Genomic DNA, 14741 nt, shown 5'->3' with positions numbered 1-14741 from the left:
GTCACACTTCACAGGTTTATAGCACATTTTAGGTTGAAGCTGAAAGTGCATTTATACAGTGTACTGCAACATACTGCAGAGAATACCAGTCATCTATTAGGGGTAAGGCCTTTATTTGTTGGCTGCCTTTACAAGTACACATTTTCAAATGACTAAGAATAATATGATAGATTTTCTAATTATATTTATTGCAAATATGTGTTGTTAGTATTCTTAATTAAATTGATATTTTAAATATGTAGTGCGGTTTTGGGGTAAGGTGTTTATTTTTTGGTGTTACCAAATTTGATCAAATAGAGGCCATAGGAGGATCATTTCATTGTAAAATTTAGATGTAAGGCCTTTATCAGAGTATAGAAGCATTTTTTTAGATAATTGTGTATATCTTTCTCAAATAAATTATAAAGGTAAGGTTTTTTTTTGTGTTATTGCCATAATTCCTCAAATAGCGGCCTTAGGAGGGTCATTTAATGATTTTATTTAGAGGTAAGGCCTTTAATTGTGTATAGAAGCAATTTTAAGATAATTGTGCCTATCTTTCTATATATTTTCCTCAAATAAATTATAAAGGTAAGGTGTTTTTATTGTTACCATAATTCCTGAAATAGTGGCCTTATGAGGGTCATTTATTGATTTTATTTAGAGGTAAGGCCTTTAATTGTGTATATAAGCAATTTTAAGATAATTGTGCCTATCTTTTTATATATTTTCCTCAAATAAATTATAAAGGTAAGGTGTTTTTATTGTTACCATAATTCCTGAAATAGTGGCCTTAGGAGGGTCATTTAATTATTTTATTTAGAGGTAAGGCTTTTAATTGTGTATAGAAGCAATTTTAAGATAATCGTGCCTATCTTTCTATATATTTTTATTTCGAGGTAAGGCCTTTACTAGAGTACAGAAGCAATTTTAAGATAACTTATGTGCAATACATTTTAATTTAATCTTTTTTTTTTTTTTTTAATTTTCCTATATTTAACAGCAATGTTTAAGTTCAAACTGTGCATAATGTTGCAATGGCTTTCATTAATATTGAATATACGTACTTTTTTGCCTCACCACGCTGCATATAAATGATGTAAAGTAGTTTTTTTAGGTACTTGATGTAAAAAGTTTCACAACCACTGCCATAGAAAATTGTAAATGTTATTCTTTTTTTTTATCCAAAGGGGAAATTGCAGGTATTCATTCGAGGTGTGGCGTTGATTTTTTTCCAAGTACCATGCACGATGTCTGTTAGAGTGGAGGCAACCGTTGCTACAGTGACAGGCTTAATTGAAATGTGTCGTGGGCCTGCTACTCGTGCGGAACATGAAGAACAAAAATGTGCTTTAATAAGAGCACTTATGCTAATGTTTGGCGCCAAGTGCTGCTGCTAAATTCAATGCTAAGCACGTGCTGATTGGCCTTTCTTGAATTGTGTTTTTGGTGTACCTCAAAACAAGTATGGTTTTAGCATTTTAATAGTTCTTTTTTTTTTTAAATATATATATATATCCAAACAGAGACCCTTCTCTGCGCTTGTACGCCTGCACATGTTTGTCTTTATTTTTAGGGCGAGCTGCCTTACGCCGGGGTTATGCGCTGACTTCACTAAGAAGGACATAGCTCAAACTCCAAGTATGTTTCCACTGTTCACCCATCACCAAACGGCTGACAGCTGAGCCGCGATGCGCCGAAGCAGGTTAACTCCTGAAATTAATCTCCCGGCATGCGCTTTTTGAACGCAGCCCAGCAATGTTAATAGAAGGAGATGAGGGGGGTTCAAGTGGGTGGGATCGGCCCAGGATGACTGGTGACAGGCATTCCCACGGCGGACAATAGAAGTGGCAGCTGGGGAGGATTTGACGTGTCGGCATAGCACGACTTTTGCTTTTGGCGGCACAACTAATTGATCGTAAATCAGAGCTGTAATAGCATTGTTGAAGGGCAGTTAACATACCTGTCAATGGGGGGTATAGGATCAGTTTGTTCCATCAAACTATATTAATTGATTCCTAACACTGTTCTTTTCATTTTGTACTGTTTCTCTTGACTCCACTGCTTCCAGTACAACTATGTAGGTGTGTGTGTGTGTGTGTGTGTGTGTGTGTGTTTTTTTTTTGTCCTATCAGATTTCAGCCTCTGTGTTACCAGGCCATTCTAATCTGCCCAGAGCCTTCAAAAATACGATAAGCAGTACAATTGTTTCGGTGACCAATCAAATTTCTAAATCATCCTCACAGGTGGCCCTTGATGACATCGGCATTCTCCCCTCAACTGATTGGTTGATGAGTAAAAAAAAACTTGTTCCACTCAACTTTGAGCTGCACATATTATAGTAATACTTAATAATCAGCATCTCTGGTGAGTATGATTTATTTTAATCACATTTGATCTGATTTCATCATGTAATTTAGATAAAAGGTTATGCTCTGTCCATTTAGAAGTGGTTACTTCGTTTACAGGTAGTCTTTTGATTATCTCTGTACAATTTTGTGTGACATCCACTCGATTTAGTCACCTTATGCACAGGTTAAGATGGATTAATTTACTTTTTTTTCCTCAAGGAAATTGGGGGAAAAATGGGAGTATATCTGTTTTTTTCTGGCAAGATTTGGTCATTGTTGCAATTCAAGGGAAACGAGTGGTAGTAAGTGGTAGTTAATCATTTTTCTGCCTGGCACCTACAGTATTGTTTACAAACATTATGAAAAGGTCTACCTAACAGTAAACAAAATAAAAAAATAATAATAATCAAATTAGAATTCATGTAGGTTGTTTTTGGAGCCTATCTGTTTGCCAAATGTACTCGTTTGTGTAAACAAATGTATTCAGTCCATTTATTGGCTCTCCTTTACAGGACGGATATGACACATCCAATATGGCAGACGCGCAGACGTATCGCAGCAACACACCAACCCGCTTATGACGGGCCGAAAACGTATGAGCTATATCTGAGGACGGCGTCTATAGGGCGCGGAATCGTACGTCGACGTGGCTTCCATATTAGATGTGGCATAGCGAGCGAGAAAGAGAGAGAGTGAGAGCGTGAGAAGGAGGCAGCTGAGCTCCGGCTCAGTCAGGTCGAGAGCCAGGAAATGGACATCAGCAGCGGTGAAGCTGAGGGGCCACCTCCCGCAGGTAGGAGATACTTTTTCCACATTTATACTCTATTACTGTTGATATTTATTTTTTGTTGGCATATCTCCAGAGGGGGTTTAGTTGGTCTTTGTACACTGAAATGGTCTCAAAACTAACCCCAATGTCACTTAAAACAGACGGATTGTGACTCAGACAAACTCATCAATAAAACCTTATTTTGTATTAATTAATGTAGAACTATTTTTTTTAAAACAGCATTTACACGCGCATTACCACTGAGATAACTTACTCTACTACCTAAGCCTGCAGTTTAACCTTTTAAAAAACACTTTTTTCTCTCTCCTGAAAAACGATGCTAATGCTCAGGCTAATGTTTTCAATTAGTGATTTGTCATTTTAATCAACAATCTGAAAGCTTTTTATGCAACAATATGTTTTTGTTTAGTTTTTTTTTTGCAGTTGTGTAGTGTAAAGATGTCCATTGCTTTAAAATAAAGATCTATTGCTAATATTTTAGTACATCTTTTTCTCTCTCTCTTATTTTATGTTTTTACTACATAAGGTAAAATATTAGTGATTTGTCTGCTGTGTGTTTCCGTCATAAAAAGATGGCCTTGCTAGTAAAAGCAAACGTAGGGCCCGAATTGTGAGCGTTGAAGGAGTGTATGCATTTTTGGGCAGTTTTTTCTTTTAAATTTACTTGCTAACATTACATGATTGGTGTTTTATTACCCCCCCCCCCCCCCCCATTAAATTACATAAAACAAACACACACAGAAATGACCAAATTGCTCAAATTTAATATATGTGTTTTATTTAGTAGGTGTTTTTTCCCCCCTGGCTAAATATACTTTTTTTTTAATGGAAAATAATATATTTTCACTAAATGTTTTGTTTAAAGCAGTGGTGGGCAACGTAAGGCTCGCGGGCCACTGTGAGAGCATTTGAACAATTCCGAAAGCAAATGTAATAAAATACCTCAAATATCTAATCCACAAATACACATTATATACAAACATAAACAAATTCTTGACTGTATTTTTTCACACGTGTAGTGTAGTTATGATGGCTTGACTGATTCAAGGCCCACTTAAACGCCCCACTCTGGCCGCATCATCTTCCTCTTTTAAATGACCTTCCAGTCCCCCCGTCCTCCTCCGCGTCGGCTAAATGGCTCCAAACGACGCCCGGCTGTGTTCGCCAAGCAGTCTTTTTTTGTTTTTTTTTTGTCCCTGCTGAACAAAAGGTCCTTGATTCATCAAATCCTGCGCCTCCCGCTGCCCACTCCTCCAAGCCATGTTGTCATTTTCACCAGCTGCTTCACCTGCCCGCCGCTCGTCTTTTGCGGCGTAGGTGTGCACACACAAGGGCCTCACTCCCCAACACTTGGAAGATGATACATATACATATTTTTTTCCTCAAAGCACGGAATATCTTACCATGCTTTAAATGTGACCGCTTTAGCTTTAGAATAGCGTTGGGAGTTAATTCTCAAATGAATCCCCCGCTGTGGATTTAATACTGGCTGTCGTTCTTTTGATCAGAAATCAGAAATATATCTTTGAGTCCCGCCGCAAGGCTTTTTCCAGCTCATTTGTGTCAAAATGGGTTTGTGAAAATGTGCGTGAGAAATTCACGCTGGTGATTGTATCGTGCCTGCGTGTGTGTGCGTGTTAAAAACAAATAGTAGCTTGAGTCTTGTTTGTGGTTTGTTTCATCAATTTAAAAAGATGATTATGATGAACTTGTAATTAAAAATATATATATATTTAACTGAGCATTTTTGATTGTTTAGAATTGACTGATATTTAAATAATCATAAAAATAATATAATAATAATAATAAATAAAAATGTTCCTATATATTTCTTGCTTAATTACAGAGGACAATGGCAATTTTACTGTAAAAATTAAATAAAGCAAATAATTTTCCATTAATACATAACGGTGCCTAATTAAAATAATGCAGTATGTTATTTCATAGTGGTAAGGAATTTATTAAGGTAATACTATAAAAAAATATATATATTGTGATATTAAAAAACATAATACAGTTTAAGTACATATAGTGGCACTTGAATTAATAAACAAAATAAATACATAAAAACTCAATTGCAAAGTGCAGCTTTGCATTATTCAAAGGGCAGTGACAATTTTTAAAGAAATAAAAACTCCTAGTAGTATTTGCCAATTTTAAATGTAAATTTTTTAAACCCTTTTTTTTTTTTTTACTGGTACATGTATGTATGACATATATACATATATTTACCACAAATTATACATAATACTATATATATGTATATATATATATATATATATATATATATATATATATATATATGGTATAGTAACACAGTATATATATTATGAAATAATATGTATTGTAATAAATATATGTTATTCAATATTTTAATGCAGGATACACTTTAAACTGCATTGTAAACGTCAGCTTTGCACATGCTGGAACAAAATATTATAATGGCTCTTTTTCTGCAGCAAGAAGGGGGGCATCTTTATAGGGTGTGGCGTTTATTTTTTTCGAAGAGCACAGACGGTTATTTGAAGAAATATACAGTATGCTCATAGATCACATTCTTTTTTTTTCTCATCATTTTCGGCATTTTAGGAGTCTATTAGGAGTAAGGCATTTAGTAAGCCTTTTCTTTCAATTTTATTTTGTTCAATAAGGTTAACCATGTAATTAGCTGTCTGTTCGTGTCCAGCTGACTCGGGTTTCGCCGCATTCCTCGCAGCCCCGCCCCGAACGAAAGACGACATTCGCCGATGACTTCTAAAGCCAAGCAGTTGTGATGAAGTTGAATTTTCTGTGCGCCTCGTCTGTGCTTTGGCGTTTGACTTCCAGCCTCGGTCTCGGTGAAGAACATCATCTGTGAAATTGAGACTAACCAAGTGGAACAGGATTGCGATGGGAGCAGCTTGAGCCGCAGTACACCCCCACCCTCCCGCCATTCGCCCCTCGCCGCATATATAGACTCACCGCCCATGCTGATCACTTTCTGTGAAAAACATCATATGTTTTTTGACGTGGATTCTTACCTAGATCGGGAATTTAATGTAAATGTCGCCAACAAAGACTCAACACGTATAAATATGCGTGGGAGAAACACGATGATGGAATTGTGCATCCACCCATGTGCCTCGAGCAGCCATTTTCTGTCATGGCGTGTGCTTCGCCGCCGGCCAGCTTCGCGAATCCTCCCCCCCCCAGATGTCTTGATGGTAGGACACCCAAAAAAAAAAAAAAAAGGGGGCGTAATTACCTAAATGAATGCGAAAAAAAAATCCACCCTTTGTCTTTGTTATCTCAAAAACTACATTTCAAATGGAGTGTGTGACTGGCGAAAATTACAAACGGAGACGGCGCGTCGGCTTATCGCGACAGACTCGCACCCCCACCTCAGACACGGCCAAATGGATTTTTGTCGAGGCTCCCTTCAGAGATTGTAATGGCTCGTCTTTGGGCTGTGTCATTACAAGTCACATGACAGCCTGCCTGCGCACTGATAACTGTGATCTTTATTCTGCTGCTCACAAGCAAAGATAGAGCCCCCCCCCCCAAAAAAAAATAAACCTCTGCTCCTGGCTGAAGCCCAGGGTGGAAAAATGAGGCGCGACCAATGCAAATTGTGGGCACTTTTTTAAAAATATATATATATCAGAAATCTGCATTATTCGATGAAAAAAAATCACCAAAAACATAACACACAGCATTGTGAAAAAAATTGACAGGTGCCCTCTATTATCAACAAATTTCGCCATTAATCGTCGAGTTCTATTGCCTTTTCAGAAGCCTGCCCAACACAAAAGACTCGCCCTGCACACCAAATTAAATGGCCGTTAAATTAGGGAGCCATTATGGCATTCACTGCTCTGCTGATTTTTGTGACGCTCTCCCCCCATTCATGACTGAAACACACTGTAGGTAGACTATTTTGTTAAATGGCCACTTTCATCATCTCTCCTCAGTCTGAGGCTGAATTTACATTGCAGGTCAAAGTAGCCAATTCCGATTTACAGTCATGGCTTTTCATAGGATTTTATGTAGAGAAAGATTTTATATTTGTGTTGCTGTGTTTACATTCACTTAACACGATAAACAATGCTAATTTAAAAAAAGAAGACCCTGTAAATTTGTATAAAGACCAAGAACATGCATTTGTGGATATAGTTAATTATATTATATTATTATAGTTATATATAAATTAAATTCGCATCATGAGTTACTTTATTTAACATAAACATAAATATAACTAATATAAGCTATTATTAAGCTAATATCTACCACTGTAGCTTGTTAGCTAGCTAGCTATGCCTTAACCCTGAAACATATTCTCTTGAACGCTACATGATGCTACACCCAGAAGCATGCTAACTAGCGAGGTAGCTAATGGCTAGCACCTCTTATGATGGCATTTTATGATACAGGAGGCTTTAAGCAGATGTATTTTTGTGAAGCAAACATTTAGAGATGTGTAGGCAATAGGAAAAGTTGCCAGACAAATAAGCATCCATTTTTCACAACCCCACAATAATAAAAAAAAATCATTATATAGGCCTACTTGGCGATTTTTTTTTTTAATAATTCAAAATTGCCAGCATTGTTATCAAAAACATTTCTCAAATTTCATGTCAAATTTAGAACTTTTATTTTCACTTTACAGGGACTTTAAACAACATCAGTTGAGAGTTTATACTGTTTATCATCACAGTAGAAAAAGTTCCACTTTTAGCATTATTGCTAATCGGTTGAGTAATATCCAGGATGTAAACACAACAATCAATACGACACACAGAGAGGTTACCAACTATCTTTAAAGTTGATTTTTAAGACAAACAACCAGGAAAAGCGACAAAAATATCACTTTATCGCATGTCAAAACAGATTGATGCTAAGCTACCGATCTGATAGCAAGCTAGCCAGCTAGCCTGTTTCGCCAAGGGTCACTGAAACAATAAACATGCTATTATTATATATATATATATATATTATTATTTATTATTTTTTATTTTATAATATGTTTTATGAAGTAATTCGGTCTTAATGTGGATACAATAATGATATAAACATAATACCTGCCAACATTCGACTTGCCTTTTAATTACAATAATCTGCTCGCTCCTGATAAGAATGTGATTCAATGTGACTGCTTTGTGTACCGGCGCAGCAATGCATATTGTGCTTAACCCGAACCACCTTAAGGAGCCGGTGCGATAATTCAGGCAATTAAGCCCATTTACCCAGAGAGTGAACCTAATTAAAAAAAAAAAATTATTCAATTTAACCTGTCAGGGCTCCAAAAGGAGTCAGTATAGATAAGACGTTTGCAGGATGGATGGATTTCTGGGAATGTGAGCGATCTTATCTAGTGTTGGGATGAGTTGGTCCGGAAATCAAAAATACTGTATTGGATTTCTTCACCTTTTGCTGAAGGGTGAAGTAATTTAATCTGTTGGATAACTAACGGAGGGATTAGGACAACATGACACACACAATAATTAATAAAAAACAATGCTTATGAACTTCTTTTTTTTTTAATACAGTTCTTGTCATTGATCTTATTAAATTGTGCAGGACAAGTGCATCTAAGTTATTCGAGAATCCATAAAGCATCTTGAGAGTGGAATTAGACCAAGACGCATGTCCTTTGTGAGCTGTTGAAGGAAATCGGCATCCAGTCGCCTCTTCCTTCCTTCCTTCCTTCCTTCTTTCCTTCCTTCCACACTCAAAATAAGACGTGACCCACATTTCCCTACAATGCTTTTGGATAGCTTTGACAACAAGGAGGCTTAAAGGAAGAGTCAGTGATGTCTGACAGTGTATGAACTGATATGGCACTGCATGGTTACTGTTGCGAGTGCGAAAGTGCATCACGCTGTCCGAATCTGACAAAGAAACAAGACAATACAATTTGTGACCGTATGTACTGTCTTTTCTCTGGGTGGAAAGGAGGTTTTTATTTATCTTGCAAAATTCACTTACACGACGATATCAACTCTCAGGAGTGTCATATTTATGAATTATGCATTATTAAGTACAAAGTATCGTAGCAGTCAAATGTTTTGCCTCTAATTCATACATTTATTGTTGTAAGGGTTAAGGGACCGAAAAAGAAGCAATTTTATTCATTATCTTTTTATTTTTATTTTTATTAATTGACCAATTAATCAGATTTTTTTCCCCTATTAAATATCATTATTAGCATTAGCCTCCAAAATCCATATCATTTGGGCCCTACTAAATAAGATAACCAAATTGATTATTAATATAGTGCTTTGTATCTCGTTAGCATGAGCAGGTGTACCTAATGATGTGGCCGCTGAGCACACATCCTAATATTAATAATAGACACATTAACGCTCCAAACGTCACACTGCTAAATGTCAATACAGAGCAGTAAATACACCGGCTCCATTATTAGTTCTGAATATGAAAATCCCACAGAGAGTTGGCTATAAAAAGCCATCCGTGGAATTTCGGACAAGAACTATTCAAGTGTTCTTGGCAGGGATACAAGCGTGTGAACGCGCGTTTACATTTGGAAACAATCTCAGGGCATAGCAGGGTTATGACACTTCCTGCCTCGTCTGCGCTCCTTGACAGCTCCCGGAACGGCAACGGTGCCACGCTGATAATGGATGCGTGGCGCGCGGACGCATGACATGTCCCGTCTCTGCGAGGGATGCTACGCATTCATCGCAATATGACTGACTGTCTCCATCCCACTCAATAAGCCGACGCTTACATTCAGCTCGGAGGCATTTCCTCGCCGTCTACAACTTGCGACGAATGCGAAGGGATGGCAGGCCAAGCGGACCGTATGCTTTCCAGCTTGGAGCAGGTCTAAGTTGTGGCGCAGGTGGTGTAATGTAATTGTGTTGGGTTTTATCATTCATCAATATAACAACTTCTGAATCATCGTTTAAATGAAGTCTTTGAACGAATATCTTTTTTCTTTTCTTTTTTTAAATCATTCATATTTGTTTTTAGCAATATTGTACTGGAAATAGACACGTCTTATCTCCAAATATGGTCAATTTAATATTTTTAAAGTATATATTTAATAACATATATTTTTTTCTATGAACTGAAATATTTGAACAAGAAGTGATCATAAAGGATCAACACCATGCAACTAGCATTTACACAATCATGAACCTATGTCACATAAATGACTTTTCTGAAATTCTGTAGACTATAGATGTAGGAAATAGAGTAATATTTACACTCGGAAGAGAGTAAAATAAAGAATTGAAAAAAAATAAAAAAAATAAATAAAAGTCACTCAAGGGTTGAGGAACAAACTCACGACCCTCGGGACAACAAAGCTGAGCCACGCAGCTCCTGCTGTGTGTTAGTATATCGCCCGTGTCAGCTGGAATCTTCCTAACTCCAACTTTATTAGTTTTTTTCTTCTTCCAATTCTTTATTTTACTCTCTTCCAAGTTTAAATATTAGCCTACTCTAAAACTGAGTCTATTTGGTCCCACTCTACATAATTTACTGTGTAGTTATTGCACCAAAACAAACCAACTTCACGAGGCTCTCTCAAAAGTATTAGCTGATTAGCGCAAGCTAGCACAAAATGATGTCATGTCGCTCGCTAGCACTTTGTGCGCGTTCCACTTTAAACAGAGGTCACATCCCTTTTAGCAGCCTTAGGGTCCACCCAGATGGTCGGTGACAGATGCCCACAATTGCTGTTGTCCTTGGCTGGAGTGCAGTCACTCCCTGCAGTTTAAAATAATAATAATAATAATAATTCCCCTCCAATGTTACGCAGCCATTGTGTGTCTCGACGCGCTTTAAACGATATTTGCATTGCAATATAAATCATCTTCTTCCCAGGCTTTGTCCTAATATTTCCCCCCTCGCCGTGTTCATGACATTCTCCTCTTCGCGTTGGTCGCCTTTGCCTCGCTAACCTCTTATCTCCCCTCTGCCGCCGCGCCGCTCTTGTCCTTGGCTCACTCGCACCACGTCCTTTACACTGCTGGACGCTCGCCAAGAGGTTTTCGCCACCGTGAGGTGTCCACTCGTTTAGCTCCCGCTGCGTGTCCTGTTACTGGGTCGCCAGCACAGCAGGAGCCAGGAACTCTTCACTTGCCATTTAACCCTGTCTGATATTATAATGAATAATCTCTGTGTAAATATATATTTTTTAAATGTACAAAGATAATTAGAAAGTATAGCAGTGCCTTGACATTGGCGTAACCTGACTTGCACGTTTTTTGCGATATGTTTAGCTGATTTTTTTTTCTTCTTTGATTTGCCACCTACAGTTGAAGTTCCTGCAAACGAAATAAAAGGGGAAAAAAATACAAGCTGTGTATTTAAAACAACACACTTTTCCATACAAAATCTTAAAATGGGAATCAAGTAAAAAAAATTATTTACAATAATATGTCTATGCTGCCTCTAAACATGCTATTCTGATTTGTTTGTTTGTGGAATATGAATTAAGGAGCATCTCACAGGGCGGCCATTTTGTCACTTGTTGGCGACTGAAAATGACATCACAGTGCCTAAATCGACAAGGAAAGGGCGGTCACTACCCACTCTGACATATAATATAAATAATGAATTGTTTCTTTACTATATTTGAAGAACAATTAATATCGCTGCTGAGGAGTTGTGATGTCTCCTCCTTCTCCATTTATAGATCTGTATGTTTATGTTATACTGCCCCCAAGTGGCCATGGCGTGTACACCAGAAGGAGCAACAAACACAGCCATTGAAATGAAGCAAAAAAAAAAATGTGATATCAAATGTTTAATTCTCTCATTACTGTAATTTTTTTTAGGGGTGTCAAAATTAGTGTGTTCATTTAAAGTTAATTTAAAGTTCCTTTAACGCTACAAATTTTTTTCATATATCATAAAATAGACACCATACCCCAATCTCTTTACGTCAAATAAATTCCCGCTACTCCACCGGGATTAAATATTTTCTACTGTCGAAACTGAAACAAAAACGGGGTGTGTTTGCACGCGTGTATGTGCTGGTGAATGTTGTCAGATAACAGGGGTCTAATTAAAGAGCTGGCATGTCCCAAACCTGCTCAGCCTCTTTGTTTAACACCGCAGCTAATCTCCAGCTACACAGTGCCGCGTGTTATCTGCTGATTACTGTGAGGTGTCCATCAGATGGATGTCAGATGCGTGCGGTGGGATTCTGCCAGCGGGCGCCTACATGATACCGTTGAGTCGAGGGTCGCGTCTTTAAGATGTTTGTCCAGTCTAGTCGGTTGACAAATAAACAACTTATTTGGCCCGGACTCCGCATGTTGAGAGTCCCAGTGGAAAGAGAGCGACTAAAAATATGCATCCACTTAACAACTCCAACTCACTTACCTAACAGTGTGAATCACTGCTGGATTTGAGTTTGCAAATGACCTTGACACAAGGACCATTTGTTGCCATAAAAAAAAAAACTCTTCATAGGGGTGTCAAAATAAGTGCAGCACGATTAAATTAAAATCCAGTCACGTTAGGTTTGTCACGGGGGAATATGCTAAGAACCACCACGTGAAAATTTGTAGTGTAGAGAGAGAGAAAAAAGAAAAGACAGTTGGGTCAAAAGTAACCCAATTATGGATCAAAAATAGACCAATCCACGTTATGGGTTGTTTTATACAAAATGGCCCAATTTTTTTAAAAGAAAGTTGGGTCAAATTGACCCAAGTAAAGGATCTGACCCAACTTTCTTGGTTGTTTTTATACAAAATGATCAATTTTTTTACCCAGAGTTGGGTCAAATTAACCTAAGTAGAGGATCTTACCCAACGCTACGGGTGGTTTTATACGGAATGACCTTAAAAAAAAAAAAAAAAAAGATAGATAGATAGATAATGTTGTTTTTGTTTTGTTAGTTTTTTTGGGTGCAAAACAACCCAGAAAGTTGGGTCAAATTGTTTTATAGAAAATGACACAATTATCTGGCCCAACGTTCTGGGTTGTTTTACACAAAATGACCCAATTTGTCTCAAAGTTGGGTCAATTTGACCCAACAAAGATCTGACCCAACTTTTTGGGTTGTTTTATAAAAAAAAAATACTTCTTTTTTTTCTGCAAAACAACCCAGAAAGTTAACACAACTGTTTTTAGAGTGTAAAATATTCAGTCTATAATATTTTGCCTAAGAAAAGTAAGTTAGCTTAATGCTAATATAATCATGTGACATACATAGAGATGTGCTTGAGTTCAGAATTTATATACTGTATAAACAGTTGAAATATTTTTAACAACATCAATGCTAGTTTTGTTAGCCATTTAGTGGAATTTTGCATTCTGTGTTAGCGTTAAGCTAGTGATATGTTTGTTTCATGTTTAATTCTAAAGTAAGCGATTGATTAATTCACAGGATGAACAATCTCCAAAACATTCCAATCAACATTTTTTGCATTAAAAGCGAAATGAACCAAGTTGTTATTGCTAACAAAGTGCTCGTCTATCTCACGAAGCCGATCATTTTTGCAGCATTGCAGACAGTCTCATATTGACAACAGCTAGAGGCAGCTGTATTTGCGAGTCGCATTCAACAGAAACTGTCCCATTTCTTGGCCTTTTGTGCTCAAATTACAGCATAATTGAGCTGCCATTTGTGTGTGACGGGGGTTTCAAACTCGTGCGCTCACAAAAGCCGCGCGGTTGCCTAGCGACAACTTTAATTATAGTCCACCTGTCATTCTGCATTAATCAAGCGTCTCCGTATTCATTCTGACTGTCAGGTTTTTGAGGAGCGTTTGTATTTCGTTGAAATAAGTTCTCTGTGCGTGTGTTTATCGGATTCTTTGTGTCACTTAACGAGGTTTGCCTTATTACAGCCATGCAAAACATGGAGAGCAACCTCCATGATGCTTTTTCTACGCGGTGATTACTACGCATCGTGATGTGGTTGTGACTTTTGACTGCTTTTGCGGTGGCTGTCGGGTCGCACTCACTAATGGGAGACATGAATCAACCTTTATGACCCACTCTGGTATTTACAGACATGACATGCATGTGCACCTCAAAGGTCGAATGCTTGAAAACTAAAATACAAATATTGTGGTACCTCAATTTATGAGCAGTGTTGCTACAGTTACCTTGAAATAGTAACTTGGTTACTTTGTTGATTGCTTGATTTTAAAAGTTAGATTAGAAGTTACTTTATTAGTTACTTTCAGCAGATGCCGACAACACCGCCTATCATAAAAAAATATTTTTTTTATTAGAAATGCATTTTTAACACAAAAAAAATAAAACAAAGACAGCCTTTTTCACTCACCATAAATAATTGTTTTCATAAAAAATAGTCTTTCTGGATTTCACTGAATATAAATAGTTGTTCTAGACCTCACTTAATATAATTTTTTTATGTATATAAAATAAAGGCAGTCTTTTATGACCGGACATATTTAACTGTTATAACTGTAATGGTAGAACTTAACATCTATAATGTACATTGTTTATAAATATACCTATAAATAAATAATAATAATAATATATAAAATATAAATATAGCAAAAACGTTTCAGGGACCTCCTGCATTGATCGCAGCTCTACTTCATACAATCTGCTGGGACTTGAATCCACCGTGTTACAACTCCAAATGTTTTCTCCAAATTTGATGTCATTATTATTATTATGTCGACAGC

At 37.1% G+C, this 14741-nt stretch overlaps 1 protein-coding gene across 1 annotated transcript in view; it reads left to right on the top strand.

The window, feature by feature from the left end:
* The first annotated feature begins 3032 nt into the window (after positions 1–3032).
* LOC144038903 (zinc finger protein 385C-like) overlaps positions 3033–14741 on the top strand; it is a 33069-nt gene continuing 21360 nt past the window's right edge. The window contains exon 1 of the mRNA XM_077551757.1: positions 3033–3123. Coding sequence (XP_077407883.1) covers positions 3081–3123 — 43 coding nt within the window. The 5' untranslated portion in view covers positions 3033–3080. The remainder of the gene's footprint in view (positions 3124–14741) is intronic.

This window comes from Vanacampus margaritifer, chromosome 18 (assembly GCF_051991255.1).
Source record: "Vanacampus margaritifer isolate UIUO_Vmar chromosome 18, RoL_Vmar_1.0, whole genome shotgun sequence".
Lineage (NCBI taxonomy): Eukaryota > Metazoa > Chordata > Actinopteri > Syngnathiformes > Syngnathidae > Vanacampus > Vanacampus margaritifer.
This window is presented reverse-complemented; position numbering and strand designations above follow the sequence as displayed.